General features: G+C 38.6%; 1 protein-coding gene across 1 annotated transcript in view; it reads left to right on the forward strand.

Moving 5' to 3' along the window:
* The window catches only part of DROSHA (drosha ribonuclease III), a 114305-nt gene that overhangs the window by 57928 nt on the left and 32671 nt on the right, over positions 1-23706 (forward strand). Inside the window, exons 17-22 of the mRNA XM_065397727.1 lie at positions 3032-3139; positions 5538-5676; positions 6826-6886; positions 9884-9943; positions 14038-14137; positions 17230-17332. Of these exons, the coding sequence (XP_065253799.1) occupies positions 3032-3139; positions 5538-5676; positions 6826-6886; positions 9884-9943; positions 14038-14137; positions 17230-17332 (571 nt within the window). The remainder of the gene's footprint in view (positions 1-3031; positions 3140-5537; positions 5677-6825; positions 6887-9883; positions 9944-14037; positions 14138-17229; positions 17333-23706) is intronic.

A 23706-nucleotide genomic window follows, 5' to 3' on the forward strand; every position in this document is an offset into this window, starting at 1 on the left:
GCCGACCGGATGAAGGGCTCACCGGTCTCCTCACAGTGCCTGTCCTCTTGGATCACGTCCTGCATTCGTGCTTGCTACGACCTGGCCGGTGTCCCGACGCCATGCCTCACCGCTCACTCCACGAGGGCCCAGGCCTCCTCGACTGCCTTCCTGGCTCAAGTCCCGATCCAGGACATTTGTAGAGCTGCAGTGTGGTCTTCGGTGCACACGTTCGCAGCGCACTATGCGCTGGTGCAACAATCCAGAGACGATGCTGCTTTCGGGTCAGCGGTTCTGCACACAGCAATGTCTCACTCCGACCCCGCCACCTAGGTGGGGCTTGGGAGTCACCTGACTGGAATGGATATGAGCAAGCACTCGAAGAAGAAAAGACGGTTACTCACCGTTGTAACTGTTGTTCTTCGAGATGTGTTGCTCATATCCATTCCAAACCCGCCCCCCTTCCCCACTGTCGGAGTAGCCGGCAAGAAGGAACTGAGGGGGCGCTGGGTTGGCTGCGGTATATATCCGGCGCCATGAGGGCGCCACTCCAGGGGGCTCCACAGCCGACCCACCGGGTGTTGCTAGGGTAAAAGTTTTCCGACGATCGTGCACGCGGCGCGCGCACACCTGACTGGAATGGATATGAGCAACACATCTCGAAGAACAACAGTTACAACGGTGAGTAACCGTCTTTTTGCTTTAATTCTTAAAAGCTCTGTAGTTTAGAAGATCAAAATTATTTTTATAAACATTGAAGTACTCTAATAATTTTAAATCACTCTGTTGCACAAAGTATAATACCAGTCTTGGCATTTTCCAAAATGAAGCACTTGCAAACAGGGAGGGAAGGAGTGAAGTGCTCTGATTAAAATGGCTCTGTTTTGTGTGAAGTAATTCAAAATTATTGGGCAGGTGGAGGGCACATCTTCTTCTTTGCTGCTATTAAATTATTACTTACAAAGAATTATTCTTATACCACAAAATAGCTTTAATCAGATGGTGTAATGGCTCTCCTGCCTATAATGCTATAGTTCCAGAAGAGACCATATTTCTTCAGTATCCATTAATTTGCCTAATGCAGTTTTTAAGTTGTTTTTTATGGGGAAGGAGGGGTTGGGAAGTGTTCCCCTAAAAAGAATTGGGAATGTTAAATAGCCATAATCCTATCTGACAGATATTAATCAAATTAATCACATATTTGGTGTCAGGAAAACAACACTTTGTCAATATAATTACAAGAGTCTAAATAAAGACATTCTGTGTACCTCATGTTTATTGTCTGAAATAGACCAATTCCTTCCTAGTTGAACTTCTAAATAAAAATCTAAAATGTTGATATATCAGTACTACAAACTCGGCCAAACATACTGCTTGCAGTGTACAAATAGTATTAAAACTGTGGTCTGTGCACTAATTCCCCGATGTAATCATTCTGGGTGCCCAGAAGGCTACTACAGTGGACAGAAAATGCAGAGAAATAGTGAACTGGTGGGCATGCGTCACTGGTCCTTGAGATGATTTATTTTTGATGAAGTGGTCAAGAATGAAGATGCACAAGAAGCACAGTTATAGAACATATAGTTGGGGGTCATCCCCCCCTCCCCCGAGATTGTTATGAGAGAAACTACTAACAGTATTGGATTTTAATTTAAATATTAGAAATTCACTTAAATCTAATTCTATTCAGCAACAGTGTTTTCACTTCCCAGTAATATAATTCTTACCAGTCATCACATCTGCAATGTTAACCCACATTTCTTAAAAAAAAAAAAAAAACCTCAAATGCAATCTTATGCTCTTTTCAACAAAAGGTAATCCGTATAATCTCATAGCACTGTTATGTTCACCAGTTCTTACTCTATTACAGAGCTCAGTTTCACCAACATACCAAAATCCACAAAGACACTCAACCCCATAAATTACATGATCTGTTATACATGCTTAACTAATTTTCTCCCATACATTCCCCTTTAATCATATGCTTTGCATTCATTGTGAAGTGATACATGGATAATTTTCAGATTTCATCTTCAAATAAGTCTTGTTTCTATGAATACTTAAACTTGATTTTGCTAATTACAATAGGAATTATAATTTTATATTGCATATTGTAAAAGCATTCATTATTTCACATGCATATATAAAGTATGATTTTAAATTACATATTATGATTTAGCCACTATAAATCTTATATTTCTTATTCTTCCATAAGAACTTTACTGTTGGCATAATAGAATAGGGTAAACTGTGCTACTTGTTCAGTTATCAATTATTTTCCCCAGATCTCTGGTCTAGAACCAATGCTTAAACAAGTGTATAAAGGGGGAGATTTTCAAAGTGCACTTAGGAATCCTACTCTTATTGAAAGCCACTGGGATTTGGACACCTAACTCCCATTTCAGTTTTGAAAATATTACCCAGAGCGTTTTTGCTAGACGGCCAAATAGCAACTGCTCACTCCATCACCCATCCTTCCGTTGCTCGCTCTCCCCCACCCTCACTCACTTTCAACAGGCTGGGGTAGGGGGTTGTGGTGCGGGAGGTCGGGGTGGGCCAGAAATGAGGGGTTCATCAAAAACCGGATGCCCTTGTGACCCTATTATCCCAGGTGTCAAGTGGTATAAAATGACTTTTCCTCATCTTGGTGGTTTATGAAATATTATACTTTAAAATTATGTCAGAGGCCTAACCTGGCCTTGAGTCTTTTTTTTTTTTTCCGTACTAATCAAAGTCTGCATATTGTAGCAAGTGCCAGATGGCCATGTAATGTTTTGCCACTACTTGACTTTACCTTGATACGCCTTGATATATTCAGCAATATGCAACAGAAGAATCTTTCCACCCAACAAAGTACTTCAATAGAAGACGAGTTATATTCATTGAAGGGCATAAGGTCATTATTATTTTTAGTTTATTTCTCATGTAAATCAAAACAAAGTAAAATTCGTGTCATAACAAGCTAAACTTCTTTGTGTGTTTGATGGTTACTCGGTTGGGTTCTCTGTGTTTTGTAAATGAATAGTTTTCCTCATTGCAATTATTTTCCTAGCATGCAATGATGCTTCCTGTTCTCACCCACCATATTCGCTACCATCAATGTCTGATGCATTTGGACAAGTTGATAGGCTACACTTTTCAAGACCGATGCTTGCTACAGGTAAGAAATGCCAAAAGACAAATTACATACTAATTTGCCATTTGAGTTCTGGAGGACTGAAGCTCTGCTTCTGTGGAGCAAGGGGAGGAGAGCTGCATGCATGACCATCATCCCCAAGATAGGTAGGCTTATGTGTGTAAATCCTGCTGAACCCACTAACTGGAGAAATGAGGTGTATTGCTGATATTGGGAAGCACCTGATTATTTGCACCTCTGATCTTAAAAAGGTTCCAGGTGTCCTGTGAGAATCTGTAAAATCAGGTTTCCACTGCTTGTGGTTTGTAAATCATGGAATCCTGCAGGATGAAAAGCATTATATACGAATGCAAGATTATATTTTTATTACTTAGTGCGTTCCTTTACTTGCCGAGTTCTGAAAAACCAGTGTCATACTGCAGATGTGTCTGTAAATTTTGCCTTGTACTATTTGTAGTTTATTATTTCATAAAGAATCCTTTGTGTTCAAAGCTATGAACAGACAGATGTCTCTTCAGACCTACAGGTGTTTGTTGTTCACTGTTACAAAGTGAAAGAGAGAAGTTGTGTTTCTTTTGGGGTTTTAATACATCCGTGTTGCATGATCAATCAGTTGTGCAAGTGCATTTTTGCACACTGGGCCTCTCTCAGCAAAAAACTGTCTATTGCAGATCTAAATGAAAGGGCAAAAATAAGTAAGTAGATCTGTGTTATCAACCTATTTTAGTGCAAAGAGTGTATTTTATATATAATTTCAAATTTAATTGCTAAAATTTAGGTGCTTCACTTTGTTTTTGTTTTTGTTTTTTTACATATAATGAATCAAGAATTATTAATAAAAACATTCTCAAATGCTTTATACTCCTTGTACAAACCAGATTAGTTTGAGAATAGAGGGGATGGGTTCTATGCTTAATTATGAGCATAGGTTTTTTTGAATTTCCTGGGTTTTAGAGTTAAAGAGTATATAAAAGAAAATCCAGCCATAAAAACCTACTAACTGCCATGATAGAACACTTGAAGCAAAAAGCAAATAAGTTATCAATAATGAGGGAAAGCATAAGACAAGGTGCACCAACATAAATCACACTAAATGCACAGAGGCACTTTATCTACGCTTGATCCTTATGCATGCTTATTGAATAGCTAAGAATTTGTTCCAGGAGAGAAAGTCCCTAGTGAGATTTATATTTCACCATTTAAGTAACTGTGCATAGGATGCCAAATATACAAATATGTAATCTCCCAGTGATGATGTATGTTTCATCATACAGTATGCATTTAAAGACCTGACAGAGAAGAGAGGCTGGGGGGGAGGGGGTTCATGTGTTTTTGTTTTAACCATTCTGATAAGTTTTAGTGTGTTCTATTTTAGAGGAGTAAGTGTTTTAGAGGGATAGGTTTGGCAAACTGTAGTTAGTACTAATTAGGTATTTAACAAGGATTTGGGGGGAAATGCTGTAAGTTGAATAACAATTAGGTCTGACAATAGTTAAAATAAGCTTTGTTCGAATGAAGAGGGCAAAGGAGCTGTTTAGAAGCTTTTCATTTAGCATCGAAGGCCCCAATCCTACAAATATTTCCTGAATAACTTTCTGCATATAAGTAGTCCCATTTTAACGCAATGGGGCTGCTAACAATTCTCATATGCAGGATTGGGGCCTAAGTCTTTGTCTTCGCTGTATTAATTGCTACTGACACCTCCCATTTCTGCTGCCCTTTATAAAGTGATAGCAGCAAAGATGCAAGTTCCTGGTAGTCCTTACAGTACAAACTAAATATAGAGCTCAAGTCTGCCACTCCTATTCACCTTCACTAATATGTTGCTCTGAGAAGGGTCCCAGCAAAGGCAATGAGAGTAAAGGGCTATTCATTGTGAGCAAGAGTAGCAGAGTCTGGCCTTTGGTGAGCAAAAATTCAATCATCTCTCTTTTGCCAAAAAAAGACAAGGCTCTCCTTATTTGATACTTTACATATTTGTATTGAGTTACAAATGCTTGAGGTGGTATTGCGGTATATAGATACATTCATGTAGTAATAGTATTAGATTTCATGTTTTCTGTACTAAGCAAATCTTCATATTGTTTAACATAGTTCAGCCAAGTTAGCAAGCAAAACATTTTAGGGCAAATTGACAATTCAGATTTTCTTTTCTTTCAAAAACGAATTTATTTCTTTAAAAAGCTTTTGAAAGTTAATTAGTTTAAGTGGTGATCAGGCATAAATGATGTGTTTCGTGACATATCTGAAGTCGTACAACCTACATTTTAATTGCTTGAACCACAGTTACTAATTGCCAACAGCACATCATAGCATGTCTTCAAACTGAGAAATAGCTGTTGTTAGCAGCTACCAATCTAACATTGCTCTTAGCGTTTGCAAAAATTAACCCAGTTTTTGACTTGCACATGCTGCTTTCTAGCTTGCCATGACTCATCCAAGCCATCACCTAAACTTCGGAATGAATCCGGACCACGCAAGAAATTCCTTGTCCAACTGTGGGATTCGACAGCCCAAGTATGGAGACCGAAAAGTCCATCACATGCACATGAGGAAAAAGGGTATGCAATTACACCATTATTGTTTTCTCTCTTAGCCTCCAAGAAGAACTGCCACCTAATTGATGCTTGTTCAACCTATATTCTCCTGAGGGCTTGTCTGCACTGCAGCGTTAGCTCAAGTTAACTCTGTGAATGAAGTTAGCCTAGCTGGAGTGACGGTGGTCACAGTGAGTGATTGTGTCAGCAGTACAAAGTAGCTAAATCCACACTTCACTACTAGCTGGAGCTTCAATAACACTTGAGTGTACACACACATCTCTCCCTGCCCCTGAGGGCCAGCTATCTTGAGTTTAAAGCACCACTTACCTAGAGCTAGAGAGTTTTGTGTGTGCATGGGAGTCAGATTAGGGGCAACACTCAAGGATTATACCTTGAGCTAACACGGCAGTGAAGATTACCTCTAGGAGAGAATTTTAGTGGCAGTTTCTAATGCTTGAGCACATGATAATACAAATAATTAAATAATAATAATAATAAATGACCGGGAGATCTATTCTGAATGATTGGATTTTACAGATTAGCAAACAAGTAGCTGACAAAATAAGCAAGGATAATACATCACAGAATATACTTTGTTTTATTTTTGACAAGTGTATCTATTGATATTTTCATAATGCAATAAGTCGACTGAAGTATATTTTATAAAAATTGTGAAGTCTCATTAATGAGACCTCTTTGTAACACTGCTATGAAATCCTTGCTGAAACATGGAAGCAGTGCAGCTGTCGAATGTGTGGGCTCTGCTGCACAACTTCTTTCTCCCTTAATTACAGGCAACTGCAGTAATACAAATTGTCTGTTGTTCATACAATGTTTGGGGTGGGGGGGTCTATCTCATTTGGAGCCTGGCCTTTCTGTGACTTTATATCTGGCTCCATGAATGTAAAAGCAGTTTCCTGTGGGCAGCCATTAGCTAGCCATTAGTCCCTATAAGGATTATACCTGAATAAAAATTTCCTGCTGTAATTTAACTCTGGATCTGTGGTGTTTCTGCTTTCTGATTGACCCAATGGCATTTTTTGTTTGTATGGTTTTTTAAATGCAGAGTGAGAGTTTTGCATGGTAAATACAAAGTGACGTTTGAAGAAATTACTTCAATGAAATTGGTGGTGATTTTTAATAACTGTTTAATATTGTTTATTTTTACAGGAATAAACACCTTGATAAATATTATGTCCCGCCTTGGGCAAGATGATCCGACTCCTTCCAGGTAAAGAAAGCAGCTAATACTTTGCTTCCAGCATTTTAGTTATATGCTAATGTGTGCTGATCAGTCTTTTTCTTGGACCTAGAAGGTTAACTAAAAATGAAAATTCAACTCTAGTTTCTTAAAAACCTTTGTAACAAAACAGCCAGATGATTTCTAACTGTTGGGAAGTAAGTGTGTGTGTACACATACTTATTTATATGCATGTGCAAGGAAAGGAAAATCACTCCAAAAATATTGTTTCTGTTTTTTTAATAAAATCAAGTGGCTTTTTCGAAAAAGAGGAACAGCAAGAGTGGTGAATAGAAAAAGTCTTTAAAAAGGGTGTTACTCTGAGCTTGCAGTGCCACCATTTGCCAAAAACATCCTTTTGCAAAGGCACAGAAAACCAAGCACCAGCTCTGTAATGCATCTAGTGAACAAGACATTTACGAGATCCCCTAAAGAAAATCTGCTTCAGTCCACAAAACTTAAAGAATCATTAATACTTCTGTTCGGATAGCTCAAATGGTGAACAACGAAATGCTACATTTATTTTACTGCATGTGCATAGCACAAACTTTCCACTGTACTTAAAAAAATGATCAGGAACTAGATTCTGTGCTACCCTTACTCATAGTGAGTAGTATCTTACTCCATGAATAGTCCTATTGAAATCAACAAGGCTACTGATAAAGTAAGGTATCACTCAAAATGAGCATGAGTGACACAGAATTTGCCCCAATATAAATGAATATATATAATAACATAGAACAATATGTTTACTACAAAATTAATTGTTTAGCTTAATAACCAATTATAATAATTATAATTACAAATATAATTAACTAAGTCACTAAGAATTCTGTGCAAATGAATTACATTTGTATTGCTTAAAATTAGTCAACAGTGTGATGCAGTTGCTAAGAAGGCTAATATCACTCCGGGATGTGTTAACAGGAGTGTCATAAGTAAGACATTGGAGGTAATTGTCCCACTCTACTCAGTGCGGTCCAATTCTGGGCACTGCACATTAGGAAAGATGTGGACAAATTAGAGAGAATCCAGAGGAGAACAACAAAAATGATAAAAGGTTTAGAAAACCTAACCTATGAGGAAAAGTAAAACAAACTGGGCATGTTTAGTCGTGAGAAATGAAGACTGAGGAGGGACCGATAACAGTCTGCAAATATGTTCAAGGCTGTTAAAAAAGAGAATGATATTCAATTGTTCTCCGTGTCCATTAAAGGCAGGCCAAGGAGCAATGGGTATAATCTGCAGCAAGAGAGGTTAAGGTTAGATATTAGAAAAAAAATCTAACTATAAGAGTAGGTAGGGTCTGGAATAGGAAGGTTGTGGGATCGCCATCATTAGAGGTTTTTAAGAACAGATTGGATAAGAACCCATCAAGGATGGTCTAGATATACTTAGTCCTGCCTCAGTGTAGGGGCTGGACTTGATGACCTCTCGAGTTCCCTTCCAACCCTCTGTTTCTGTGATTCTACCTCCATTCACAGCCATGTAGGACTCTCCCAGAGTACAGCTCTGGGTGTGGGTGGAAGAAGCAGGAACACCTGCGAACAAGTGGATGAGGTGATGCTGGAGCAATACGCTATTCAACCCTAAAAAGGTTATTGTAAATTATTCCAATCCCCATCCCGCTTTGGGGCCAGGTGAGAGCAGCAGAGGAGGAATTGTGATTCTGAGTGACGCTCCCCATGGGATGGTGCTGCTACACTCTGTCCCCAAACACAGGGCTGAGCCTAAAGATTCAATCTAGTCTCTTTAGATTGTTCTTTGAGTTCTGGTGTATTTACACTATTGTACTCCCAATTATAAAATAATATTTGCTAGAATAGGTCTAATAGCCATCAAAAATTAACTCCTTTTCCCAAAGGGAAATCACTCAGTAATTATCCTATCTCAGCTGAATGGACTGGAAAATCCATACTTCTCAGCTCTGTTTGCCATTATGCCTCTACAAAGAGAAGTTATAGTATAACTAACACTTTGCTTTTAAATAGCACTTGGTGCTTGAACCCCTACCAAAGTTCTGCTTTTTAAAAAGTTAGATGAGTGATTTAATAATTTGAGGAAGAGCAAATTGCAATAAAAACTGTCAGACACTTGAAAAGGGGCCTCTGGAAAGAAACCACCAGTATCTTAGGCCTCGATTCTGCAGACATGACCTACGAAATCAATGGGGCTACTCCACATGCTTAAAGTTAAGCATGCATAAGTTATTTGCAGCAGCTTGAGCTACTGTACTGAGACTAGGTCCCTATCTTACTCAGCTGGTATTGCCTAGCTTTCTGTCCCTTACCTATTAATAAATCTGTTAATGGGGGAGGGCTTGGGGAAACAAAAAGAAAAGATAGAGCACTCATAGAAGCAATAAAAAAAATGAGAGCAAGAGAGGAAAAGAGAGGGAACATAGCTCTTATTAGTTTGATAGAGTCTTTGAAGGTATCTTCTTCCGTTCTAGTAAGTCCTTCTAAGAGCCTGAAGGAAATCTCAGAAAATGGGTCAGAGGACACCTGTCTTTGACATTAAAGGGACTGTGAAAAATAAAAGTACATACAGACTGCCATGTAGTTGGAGATGCACCAACAAATCCATTGTAGAGTCATCAGGTCCAGGAGGTGTTTCTGTTTATTATAGACATCTCCCCAGCAGCGCACAGAGCTAAGGTTGGTGATTTATTTTAAATCACCTGGTGTCCATGGCAAAGCACAAACAGCCTGATCTCAGCATGCCATTACACGCTGCTAGTCAGAAATTCTGCTTCCTTTCTCCCTGTTAAATGCTGATAAATAATCTATGAAGATTCAAAGACCTGTGGTAGCAGTTCTGAGTTTGATAACCCACGTGTTCATTGTTATATATCCGAGAGGAAAGTATCAAAATAGGAAAGCAGCAGGATCATTTCCCTTCCTGATCACCAAAAAACTTAAACTATACTGTACAAATAACTACAATTCACTGGGGTTACTGACAATAAATTTCAAAACACTTTTGCAGGATTAACCACAATGAACGTTTAGAATTTTTGGGAGATGCTGTGGTGGAATTTTTAACTAGGTAAGTGTGGAATTTTTCTACAAAGTTCTGTATTGTGTCTTATTCATCAAATTTCATATATTTTTTCTTTAACATTCAACTGTATTACGCTTTCAAATGTATAAGTTTTGATAGTCTGTGTATTTGCTGTCCTGTATCCTTGCAATGATTGTAAGAGCCGCACATCTGCGTATACTTCTTTTCAAGCCTCTTACAATGCTGACGCTGTGAAGAGTAAGATTACAAGATGAAAGGCTAGTGTCTCTGTCCTGTCAAATGCTATTTGAAGTTGCTCATGACTGTAGGAGATCAACTTGTCTTGGGCCAAATACTTTAGAGCTTATAACCAATTTATAAAAAGGAGAGAGATTATTTTTAAATGTGTCATTTTGTTTCCGTGCCTTCCCTTGATCTCTTCCCCTCTAATCTCAAGAGTGGTGTTTACAAGCAATATTGAATGTGTAGAATTTTTTAGGGGGATTATTCTCTAAACCTCAGTCCTTAGGGGCACAGCTTGCATCTTGTCTTTCAAGAATATATTTACATTCATGTACAAACCATTAGAAAATAATAACACAAAACAAAATTCACAGTTCATCAAAAATCACACCCCATTTTGCTAAACCGAGTCTTCTGAAAGTAGTAAATACTGGAAAATTACAAAAATACTCAAACTGGACTTTCTGAGCCTAGTGCAAGTGGCAGCTAGCTTGGTGAAAAGTGTCATTTGTGACAAACAGCAATATCAGCATTCAATGTGAAAGATTTTAAATCCTTTTCCAGAGCCCTTGTCAGTCCATTTTTAAGAGGGAAGTAGTCAGTGTGCTTAAAGGGAGGCTTTTAAAAAAGCTCATGGTATTATGGATAACAAAATTGCACTTTTGTAACCATCCTCCGATACCCAACAGCTACTCTGGATTATGGGCCACGTGTCTGTCAATATCTATTTCTTTACTTTAAAAATCTGTGGCCTTTTCTAGAAGGAGAGAGAAGGCAAATTTTTTTGGTGATAGAACACAAATTCCTAGTATTACTGCTTAAAAACTATTGTTTAATAGTAAACAATCCTCTGAGACTTACAAACCTGTATATTTGGATTTATATGTAAATTTCAGTGTACATTTTGGGCTTGTCTATGCAGTGGGGTATCACGCTTTATGGGGTTGTGATTTCTAAGGAGTATTATTGTTTTGCACATTAGCGCTATAACGTAGTGCTGTTTGAAATAGTACTGTGTTAAAGTGCACTAGAGAACCTTTAGTGTGCATCAGCAGGGTCTATAGGCCAATTAATGTCCAACATGTGAGCATGCGTTAGAAATCACACTCCCATAAAGCACATTATCCCACCTTGGAGACAGATCCTTCATTTTCAGTGTTAAACCTCTGAAACGACAATGACATTTCTGAGAGATCCACACCACACTCATAAACGCTATTGCTGTAGTGCATTAAAATATGCAACTTCTAGATGTATAGTTTATTATCATTCTCTAATAAAGAAATGTTTTAGAAGGGGATCTGAAATAATCCCTCTTCCTCTCTGGCGATATATTGCATACTTGTGTCTGTGTCTGTGTTCCAGTAGCCCAGAATACCCTCTCTAAAGTAATTGAAAGTTTTCATTATCTATATAAACCTTTATCCTTTTATTACATTTTTACATTTTTTTTTAATTTGACATAATTACGAGAACTCAACAACAAGTAGTTCAGATCAGTCCTCCCAATATGTGATACCTTGCATTTGTCAGTATCTCAGCAATCGTATGGCCCATTCACCTAACTTTTGCCCCAGTTGAGGAAAACACTTAAGCAGTTTTTATTGTTGACTAACTTAAATAATTTCTTGTCATCTGCAATTTTTTCCATCTTGCTCTTTGCACTCTTTTCCAGATCACTGATGAATATGTGAAACATCACTGTGTGGAACCTTATGATACCTCACTGTTAACCTTTTGTTAAATTGAGGCCCAGATTTTTAAAACTGACTAGTGATTTTAGGCACCTTATGTGACAGCCTCCAGCGTACAACCTGGACAGTGAGACTGCTGTGTCCCCTTTTTAGTCTCTGTATCAGGGTACCTCTCACACTGCTCTGCTAGTGACAAGCAGCTCCTTCAAGCTTCGCTCCCACATAGCCATTAGCCTTTGAAGGCACACCCAAAGTTATTTGCAGGCTCGCACAGTCACTCGTAAACTATACACAGGGAGACACCAACATATCCCCCCAGCCCCAGCTTTGTACCCCAGAAATGTACCATCCTACACCGCTCAAGATCTTCTTGATCAGTGTAAGCTCATTAGTTAGTTTGCCACTCCTTCAAAGTGTAGTGGACATGCCCCAGCCTTTGTAATCTGAGTAGATTCCTCAAGCACCTTAGACAAACTGGTAAAAAACATTAAAATAAGTTTCTTAACTACAGAAAGATAGATTTTAAGTGATTATAAATGTTTGGCATAGAGGTCAGAGTTGGTTATATAAGAAATAAAAGATAAAATCACAGTCTAAATCCTAAACTTTATCAGACTAAGCAAGATTTGAATCAAGCAGTTTTTCCTCACCATACTGGATTTAGTTCATAATTCATACTAACTAAAAAGCCTAGTTAGGACCATCCCTTCTTCCCAGTTCAAGGATGCTTCCCTTTGTCTTGCAAATGTTCTTGTTTCTAGGTGTTGAGGTGAGGGAGGCGAAGTGGTGATGTCATTGCCCCTCATTTTATACTCTCTTCCAGGTGCTGGAAAGATCCTTGCTGTGTCACGGGGGTTAGACAGCCCCCATCTTGTATGTGCTCTCTCAGGAGTTTTCGAGAGGGGTCCACTGGGAGAGTAGATTCTCCTTGATGGGCCATCAACACATGACTGACTAATCCTGATGTTAATCTGTCTTGGAGGTGTTAGCTGCTCCTTTGTTGCCACTGAAAGGCTAACTGTGGGCATCTCCCAAACTCACAACATATTTCAGTAACACATATGCAAAACTTCATGGCATCACTTACAATGGTAGTACATACAATTCAACAGGACAGTAATGTTCAACAGATCCTGACTTTTCAAATGATACCTCACAAGGCATAGTTAGTACAAAACATATTATAGTCATATAACTGGTGAATATGTGGGTACAGGGTGTCACACTTTAATTTTTGCATGACCATCTTGAGATAGCTCATGGGGGGTTAATTTTACAGAACGTGCCGAGCACACTCTCTAAAGATCCTGCCTCCTCATGGTCTTTGAGATTAGCCTCCCATAAACTAAGGCACCCAAAATCACTAGTCACTTTTGCAAATCTTGGATGGACGATTTAATCCCTACTTTCTTTTACTGACTGTTAGCCAATTTATAATCCATGATTGTACATAATTTCCTTAAATTAATTCCTTAATTACTTCATGTACTACTTTATTAAAGGCCTTTTGAAAGTCCATTTTGTTTGTTCCTAATGAATTTTTCACTAGATATACTGTTAATTATATTTTTCCAGCTGTGTCACCTTGGATAAAAATAGGCTAGTTGATTTCACTTTTGTATAGCCAGTTACTATGCAGTTTCACGATCATAAGGCTCTTGTGCAGGCTGTTGCAATGTTTGGTTTGCAGTAGCTTCAGGGAGAGGTTTGCCTTTAAAAACAAACAAACAAAAACCCAAACTTTTCAGTGGAATTAAAAAAAATAGTATTGTAAAAGCATTTTTTTAAAAATCCTACATCTTGGGCCAGATTTGACTGAATGGTGTCTCCTTACTATGTTTGCCTGTCTGGAATCAAGCTGTTTTCTCTCACCGTAGAGATTGCCTGCTCCTACTGAGTGTTTTGCCCCAGCATTCTTTTGTTGTAGAGGTCCAAGCTACCATTGAAATCTGCAGAGAAGGTGACAATATGTGTGATTTCAGGTAGTTAAAAATTGTATGCTAAATAGTAAAAAGATGATCTACACAATACTGTTTAAAAACAAACAAACAAGTTTTTACTATAGCTGTGGTGGGGAGGGAACTGTGTCACCCATTAAAGAACATATTGAGGTGTCAGCATCCCACAGAGCAGCAGGTAACTGGTATAGACTCTAATAGCAAATGTATCAGTGTTGAGTCTATTTGAATTTTTTCCTTGCAGTGTCCATTTGTACTACCTGTTTCCAAGCCTAGAGGAAGGGGGGTTAGCTACATATCGCACTGCCATTGTTCAGAACCAGCATCTTGCTATGTTGGCCAAGGTATGTACAGGCATTTTTATCTCTTTATTGGAATTATGTAGCTATGATGTCTGGCAGTGGGTGGGTTAGTTACTGGTCTGTCCACCTATCCTTATCTTTACTATATGTTTTGGATTTGAGTTTGGTCACTAGCTCTGTCATTCGTTTTGAAGGTAAACTTTGAGGAAGTCACATTTGGAATCTGACAAGGGGAGGGAGGTATATGGAGGGGGCATTCAGGAGGAGTGACTCCTTCTGCTAATATATGGACTTTTGGGCTTCTGTCATTAAGGCCTCCATATATTTAACCGTTTGTTGCACTGGAGCTAGTGAATGTTGGTAGTGAATGGATAATTGAAGAGCAAATTTGATAGTTGTAGAAGAACCTATAATACAGCATATGTAGCAAGAAAGCGTAGAGGGAGAAAGGTGAGAAAAACCCCTTTGATTATTTCCCAGCCTGGATATTCACTGTTTAGGCTTACTGCCTTCTGGCAAAGAATAATATTAGAAGGGCTTTTTGTGATAAATAAGATCAAACTATGAAAAAATATAAGAAGTTCTATGAAGTTTAGCTTTTTATTAGATTTTGTGAGTGATGTGTGTTTGGGTTTTTTTTAATTTTCTCTGTGATAGTAAGATTGGAATATGCTACAGAAACCCGATAAAATCCATTTTCATGATGGTTTGGTTGTTCAAATTTGGTTTTGTTAACAGTGAAAATCTTACTACATTTGATTTCAAAGAAACACCCTCCCTCGTGCAACAACAACAATATAGCAGGCCAAAGACTTACTAAGATTACACCAGCCAAAATTTATATTCTAAATATATTGCCTATGGTTTCAAAATTCCCTTTTTAGTTTTCTTTCTCCATAGCCAATAATTTAAAAATGTATTATCCAGTCCAGAATTATTGTCAAAGATTATGCATTTAACTTCCTGTCCTTGTTCTCTTCATTTCCTATCAGGAATGGAGGGGCAAGGAATTTTCTTCCAAAGGGCTTCTTTAAGTATGCAGTGAGCAAGACAGTACAGATTACAGAAAAGCCTTTCAATTAAAGCTCCATTCATAAATATGTTGTTGTTAAAGTACCACTTTAAAATGCTTTATCATTTAAAATCCTGTGTGAAACCGGTGCATGTGTTCTTAAAAATATCCATGTTCTAAATATGTTATCACATTTATGGCCTCTTTTGAGAAAGTTGCTTATGTATCTTACAGCATGTTTTATAATGTAAATATATTTTATTTATTAAATATAAATTTACCTGATTTTCTGCGGGATGCTTTGTTTCCATCATCCCTTCTCTCCCCCTGCCCCTTTGTTTAAATATCCCTCTACAACATCACACTGCTTCAATTTTCTTCAGTTCAAAGAAGATAAGTAAGATCTCTGGTAAATGTTGGTCTGTAATTATCTGGAAGGGTCATGGTTGAATAATCTGAGGTGGACTCTTCTGTATTGTGGGTTGCCCTAGCCCTCTGTGGATTTCTCTGAGGATCCAATATGTGGGAATATTTCTTCTGGCTGAGCTGGCCCATCTTCTCTTATAGTCTGTATCTACACAGATACACAGCACCTGGGTTTTCCTTTTAGGAGTCTCCTTCCACCATTGCTGTAGCTCAAAGTGGGACACTTTTGATTTGCCACAGATTGGTTTGCTTTGCTTGGCTGTTGGTTTTTCCTGTAGGCCACCTACCTTTCTCAAAGTCCCTATTTTATTCTAGGTATTGGTGCATCCAAATTGTTTGTTTTGGGATTCAAACTACCAATTTCTGTTGCGCTCATATTACTTTATAATCTAGTTTTAGAAAAGATATCGGCAACCTACCTTGATCAAATCTGAAATTATTAATTTATTCAAAGAAGTATTAAGCTGGAAAAATTGGAGTTGACACTAAAAGCAGAAAATAACCTTCAAGAAGCTTAAATTCAATGTAAACCACAACATTTTATTTTGATGTTGATTCTTCAGAGTAGCTTGCCTCAGTGTACAAAGTGCAGTGTAATATAAGTGATATCTTTTTTGTTGTATGGCAAATAGGTTTTATCTATTGAAAATTCAACACTGTTTTTTTAAATTGAAATTCATTTCAGACCATAGATCTCTAAACTGTTTCAGTTTTCCAGCCTCACCTATTAAATGCACTCTAGGGGGACACAGTTGAAAATTAATGAGAAATTGGTCTGTGGAATCTTACACCAGTTTGGGAAAACCTATTCTAATACACATTTTGCAAAATGCACAAATCTCTCCTCTTCAAAAATTCCATTAATGGCTTTGTGTGAAAAAGATAACTATGTAAAAGGAAACCTAATAATTCTTATGGGCATTTCCATATCAGAATGATCATATATCACATAAGACATGTGACACAGTACCTGTATCTATAGGCAAGCAGTCCTATAGATTAGCAAACAGACTGATGTGAATAGTGCACATTTGGAGGGGGGGAGGGGAAAAGAAAGCCATGTGGCCCTGTGGATTAACTGTTCCACAGACAAGAGGCATTTGCTACTGCCACGTGTTGCTGCGGTAGGCCTGCTTCAGGCAGGAGATGGATTTTTATTGGATTCTGGCCACCGAGGTTACTTCTCTCTAACTTTATTCCTCTTCTCTTTGGTGAAATCTTTCTCCCCATCTTTAATTCCCCTACTTCTTCAGGGAAAAACATTGATACTATACTACTGTGGCATCATTCAACCATGAGACAGGATTAGGTTCATTCTTACCTCTTTTCCCCCATCAGACTCATCCACAGAGGTCAGTACTACCATTGCTCCCCATGGCTTTCCTTCCGCCCTTGGTTTTACTATTTTTCTTCACCCTGGATAGTTATGTCAGGAGTTCAATATCAAACTCTAATTGTTTACATAGTAAGCTACAATAGAGTAGTCTGGTTTTATATTTGAGGACTAATTATACACCATTGTTAGCTGGAGGACTGCTTTTCAATTTTCTCAAAGCGAGTTGTTCCACAATAACATATATGAACTAATAAGGCCCCGAAATGCTGTACGATTGACAACCTGAATGCTTGTATTTTTATAGTACAAATGGTCAACAGTTTCGACTGTCCTTTTCACATATTGTGTTGGTATTTGTAGAAGTTGGAACTGGATCGGTTTATGCTTTATGCTCATGGACCTGACCTTTGTAGGGAATCGGATCTACGTCATGCGATGGCCAACTGTTTTGAAGCTTTAATAGGTAAAGTATGTGCACTCTGTATGTATGTATGTGTGCATGTTACATATATTGTCCATAATATTATTTTGTATGCAGTAGAACTATGAAAAACATTGGTTTGTAACCTTCTTAATGAAATATTGACGTTTTTTGACTTACATATATAGTCCTGGAGCCTTACAACTCCACCTCTTCTTAGAAGGGACCAGGGCACAGGCAGTCTTGCCTAGCGGTCGCAGCTGGGCAGAGGTCTGCACACCAGGGACAGTAGTCACTGATAAGGAGTTGGAGGAAACGCAAGAGCTGGATTGTAAGGAAGAGTGAGACCGGGGTCGGAGACTGGAGATCAGAGGGAGTAGCAGGCTGGACTCAGGAGGCAAGAGTCAGGGTCAGAGACAGGCTGGAGTCAGAGACTGGAGATCAAGGAAAGTCTGGCACTGCAGCAGGCTGAAGTCTGTGTGATTGCCCAGGCAAACTCGGGGGTTAAATAGGGCAGTTGTCCAGTCAGAGGGTCGTCACTCTGTCTCTTGGGCAGTACTTCTTGCGGTGCCTACTCTCCACAGTGCTCCCTTGCTGTGCCTTAGCATGGCCTCCCAGCAGCTGTCCCAAGCTCTGCAGACCCAGGTTCTAGTCCTCAGATCCTTTAACTTATGCATGATACACACTTCAGTACTGAATGCCATATGAATTCCACTGAGTAACATTGGCTTCTGTAAAGAGACAGGCAGGTGGAAGTTCAGGGCTTCAAATTGAAGTTGCATGTACCTACAATCTGTGGAGTCTCTCACAATGAAGTAAAAATGTTCATAGAATAATTTAACTGTAAAAGGAACAAGGAACAGACTCTCTGTTGCTTTTTACAGATCCAGACTAACACGGCTACCCCTCTGATACTGTAAAAGGAAGTTTACTATAACTGCACTTTTGCTTCCTCCCCTACTCTCCAGTGAGCATGTCTCTCTAGACTGTTCCTAATCCTGAGTATTTACCTGTGCTGACTGCTATCCAGATTTTGCAGACAGTTTGAACCAAGTCATACACATTTTCCCTTGCCTGCTAATTTGCGAGACGTGGATAAACCAGCACAGAGATCTGCCAAGACAATTTTAGGGTTTTGTTGGTTGGTTGGTTTTTTGTTTTTTTTCTTCAAAGACAAACCTTGAGAATTCGGCCAGGCCAGTATAGGAAGGTATAGCATGCTACCAGAGCTCTTCCAACTGAAAGAGGGACCAGCATCAAATCAGCTGGAGGGCACTAAAATCTTGTTCGATGACTGACTGCACTGGGTAACAAGTATCAGTGAGGAGAGAGAACACCAGTGTCGTCTGCTGTTATCAACTAAAGCACAGAAAACAAGTTGGCAGGCAAATGAAAATTGGTGTGCATTGCATCCCAAGTTATAGGCAAGTTTTACTGTTTTTTTTTTTTAAATAAATCATCTTTATTTCTGGACAGAACAAACACAATATTAATATAAATACATTTTTGTATATATATATGATATATATGTGTGTGTGTATGTATGTGTGTGTGTGTGTGTATATATATATATATATATATATATAAGTCCGAGCGGCTTTTTTTTTTTTGCTTCAGCAAAAATGGTAGAGCCGGCGCGGCAGGGGGTGTGTGCTCAAAATTTTTTTACTGATTGTGAGTGCATATCGCGCACCCTATCAAATAAAATTCAACAGTTCAGATTTATACACTACAATCGAAAATTCAAATGTATGAAGTACAATAATAAAGTTTAATTTATCTATAAAAGGTGCTAACTGCACAAAAGACATGGAAAACATAAAAATAAAATGAACAAGCAGTGAAGTAAAATAAAATTTATTGATGAACTCCACAGTAATCATTTCATACAGTAATTGGGGACATTACAGAAATGGGTTATGCTACCCACAGTGCTGTGTTGCTAAGATTTGAGAGGGAGTTGTCATATTATGAGATTAGTATCCATGTCCCTTTTGGTCTCACCAAAGGAATTTACCCAAATTAGACTTTAATCTGGCAGTTATTTTTGTATCTTCTAGTATAAATTAATGCTTTATGGGACGCAACTTTACTTAAGTCCCTTTACTGTGCAAGTCCTGCAGGTGTGGGATTTGGATCCTCTTTATGCAGTAATAACCTTTTTTCCACAAAATAGACTGTAGACGGGTATTAAAAAATAAAATAAAATAAAAACAGTATCTGCCCCCATGTCCCCACACACACTTTCTTGTGGCTGTTGGATAACACTGTATTTAAGAGACTCTTACATTGATTTCCAGTCAGAAGCCATACTAATACTATTTTGATGAAAATACATGGTGGTTGTTTGGCCAGCAGAATCCTCCCTTCACTCTTCAATTTAATCTTGCTGGCACTGACTGTCGTTTTTTGTAGGTGTTCTCAATGTACCAATTGTTGTCTTCCTGGTATCATAACCCAGTGGTCTGGAAAGTGGGGTGCGCAAGAGTATCCTTGGGGGTGCGCGGCAGGAGGAGTGTTGTTTGTTTGTTTGTTTGTTTGTTTGTTTTTTGCTTCGGCAGTTCGGGTGGGAGTCCGAGCGGCTTTTTTTTTTTTTTTTTTTTTGCTTTGGCAAAAATGGTAGAGCCGGCGCGGCAGGGGGTGCGTGCTCAAAATTTTTTTACTGATAGGGTGCGCGATCAAAAAAGTTTAGAGATCACTGTCATAGCGGGTCAGTGTTGGCAATGATCCCAGTAAAGGAGGCTCTTATGTGAAATAGAATAAAATAAAGAAAGTAAACACTTTGAGGCTCTGTCTATGTTAGAAAAATGTACCCTGGTATAACTACGAGTGTAGTTACGCTGGCTCAACCTGTAATATACACATGCTTCATAGGTGTAAATGTAATGACATCCTGCAGGGGTCATATGCAGGGACTGGACCTGCATCTTCTGGATCTAAAAGCATGAGTCTTTACTGTTTGATCTAAAAGGATACCAGGTGGCTCAGGAGGCATAGCAGACACATCAGCCTTTTTATTGGTCTAGCAGCTGGGGAGGCGGGGAAAGAGCCACAATTGGCTAACATGGGTTACAGAAAGCAAGCTTGACATTGGTGCAGTTTACTCCAGTAGATTAAGGCTTGATTTATACAGTTTTTGTACCAGTTGAACTATTTTGGTTAAGGGGATGATTTTGTTTTTTCTAAAATAGCTATACTACTACAACCCTTATAGTTTTACCCATATAAAGGAGTGTTATATTGGTATAACTTATTTCCCTTCCTGTATGGGAGAAGCTATACCAGTGTTAAAGCAACTTTATACAGATATAACCGCATCCACACTAGAAGGGTTGTACTGTTTTGACCATATTGGTATGGTTAAAGTGGTATAGCTTTCTAGCATAAACAGTCACCAGGTACAAGCCCTACTCTATATCAGTGCAGCATGTCTCCCTAAGGGGTTTTCCCTGGTGTAACCACATTGAGTTAGTTACACCAGTGCAAATGTAGGGATTTGACAAATTTAGGTATCGGTGTAGTTACACATGCAAATATCCCTGGTGCATGCAGGACCTAAGTACTGGAGGAACAAGAGATTTATGCTGAACTGTGTCAAGTTAAACTAAATTTCAGCTGTTTTTGGAATGGGGGGGAAAATGTATTGGGTGTTGTTTCAGCCCTGTCAGTTCAGCTTTTTATGCATTACACGGGCTCCTAATGCATTTCTTCCTGCCTTGAAAGATCTATTGTAGCTTGCTTAGATGGTAACCGCTATATGGGTTCTGCCTTGGGCCATATTGCATTTCATTTGATCAAGTTGTTCTTTTAACTCTGCTTTGCTTTTCATGAGTGCTTTGATCTTTAATTTAAAAATAAAAAAGAAACAGAAGAATGAGTACTAGACTTGTATCTTGTGCTTAGTTCACACATTTCAGCCCACTAGGAGATTATTATTGTTGTTCTTGATTGCTAAGAAAACAGACCTACTCTTTGGCCACCAGTGCAGCAAGCTGGACATGCAGTAAGTTTTTGTTAGACCCATATCTAAAAATTGGGATGCTGTGGGGAGCCAATTAAAATAATAACAGGAGTACTTGTGGCACCTTAGAGACTAACAAATTTATTAGAGCATAAGCTTTCGTGGGCTACAACCCACTTCTTCGGATGCATATAGAGTGAAACATATATTGAGGAGATATATATACACACATAAATTTGTTAGTCTCTAAGGTGCCACAAGTACTCCTGTTATTTTTGCGGATACAGACTAACACGGCTGCTACTCTGAAACCTGTCAATTAAAATAATATATATTAGGGCCTGGGGCTCCTCCCTTAAGGAAATTTAAAATACCAAGTGCATTTTACAACATTTTAAAACAAAAAAATGATAGCCAAAATATAAACAGCAGTCTGGTATCTACTTGGAATTTTATACTAGCATAATTTGCCTCTGGCCAGCTGTTCTACAAACACTACAAACCATTGTTCTAAAGACTAGTGGCCCATTAGAGCATCAGTATTTAAAAAACTGAAAAGTAAGGGAAAATATCTGCTCCCCATATGTTGGAATATTGACTCCCTGGTTCCACCTTCTCCCCACAACCAGCTCTCTTAAGTCCCTTTCTCCTACACAGGTGTGTCTTCTATGACTGGTTTTAGGATTTCAAAGGCTTCCTTGTAAAGAGGCATGGAACAAAGTGTCAGTAGTTTAAAAATGAAAAATGCCTGCATAAACATATATAAAAACATGTAACCAGCTGGCATCAATATTGCAAAATCTACAGAAAAAGGCCACTTAGAAGCTAGTGGAGATTGCTGTTTATCTATTTACATATTGTGTGTGTATATATTTATATGTAATATATTTATTGTAGGCGAGGCCTTAAGATTACCCGACACTTCCCATTATAAGACCTTGTTTTCAGTTGTTTATAAACTGTACCAAATTAACTGTTTGGGCTGACATTTTCCATGCTGGATGTCTGCCTCAGGCTGATTTTTTGGGGGAAATTTCATCCAAAACTGTTAGGCTGGTTCTGAGAACAGTGCTTAGGAAAATACATTATTTTGCCCATATTAAAAAAAATTGCTGACCTTTTCTTTGAACAGCTCTAGTTCCTCCATACTTTGGAAAAGGGACTAAAAATTTGCCAGGGGGTTCCTTTTGTGTCAGGGATATGCCTTTGTGATCGCTGGGATGCTGGTTGACCATGTCATGCTAGAGTATATTCAGGTCAGTTCACTTGTATAGATCAAAATAATGGTTAGATATATAAGTGTGTACTCAGATGTTTACACTTAATAAAAACTAGTGGACTGTTACCAGTATTGTTTTCACTCATCTATTCCTGTCATCATGTAATAGCAAACATTTACATGGTAAATACTTGTGTAACTATCAAAGAAATCTTGTGAAATGCTAATGAAGGACCTAAGGACTTTAACAGAAAATAATTTCACAGCAAGTGGCCATTATCTATATGGTCGGAGGTCAAAAGTCCAAGTGCCTTCCTCACTCAAAGGAAAAGCCCATGTGGAGAAAGACACTGTCAGCTCGCTTTCTGTGTGAAGGAGCTATAAATATGGATTCAAGAAATGATCCATCATCTCTGGACTGTTTGGATTCTAATAGGGCAGTATATCTGAATGAGAAGACAGAGATCCCCAGAGTTATTCTGGGTAGCCCTGAAGGACTTTTGGGAAACTGGCAGTTTATTACATCACTGCCACCATTTGGAGTTATAAACTGTGATTTACCTGTTGTTATATTTTACCCGCTTTAACCTCTCAATAACTCTCTTTTTTTTCTTAGCTAATAAACCATTAGTTAGTTTACTATAGAATTGGCTGCCAGCATTGTCTTTGGTGTAAGATCTAGACTCTAGATTCTAGAGTACCAACTGATCTGGGGTGAATGACGGGTTTCAACCTAATGTGCTGTGATTTTAGGTTTAAATAACCTTTTATCACAAAGTTTGTCTGGGTGGCAAGATAGACTGGAGAGTCTAAGGGGTCTGTCTATGACTCCATGGTAAGACTGGTATAGTGATCCAGGAATTCACATTTGTTGCTGGCTTTGTGAAATCTAATTATAGAACACATCACCAGTTTGGGCTGTCTGCCCTTGTTTTCTGACATTCTACCCTGAGATAGGCACTCTCAGTTGTGAGTCACTCTAGACAGCATGACAGTTCCTGTGGGAAATTGGCCCATATTTGACCAAGTTATAAGACTTTGAAAAAATCACAGTTCACACATGCTCAGTAGAGACGTCTTTCATTTTAGCAGCTAAAAACTCCAAAGATTCCGCCCTTATTGAGCATATGCAAGCCTCTCACAGCTCCTAGTGCTGACTGGACTGTGCATGCACCATCACCCCAGAGCAACTGAGCATGCTCCATCCCCTTACAGCTCATATGCATGACCAGACTG

Source organism: Emys orbicularis, chromosome 2 (genome assembly GCF_028017835.1).
Source record: "Emys orbicularis isolate rEmyOrb1 chromosome 2, rEmyOrb1.hap1, whole genome shotgun sequence".
NCBI lineage: Eukaryota > Metazoa > Chordata > Testudines > Emydidae > Emys > Emys orbicularis.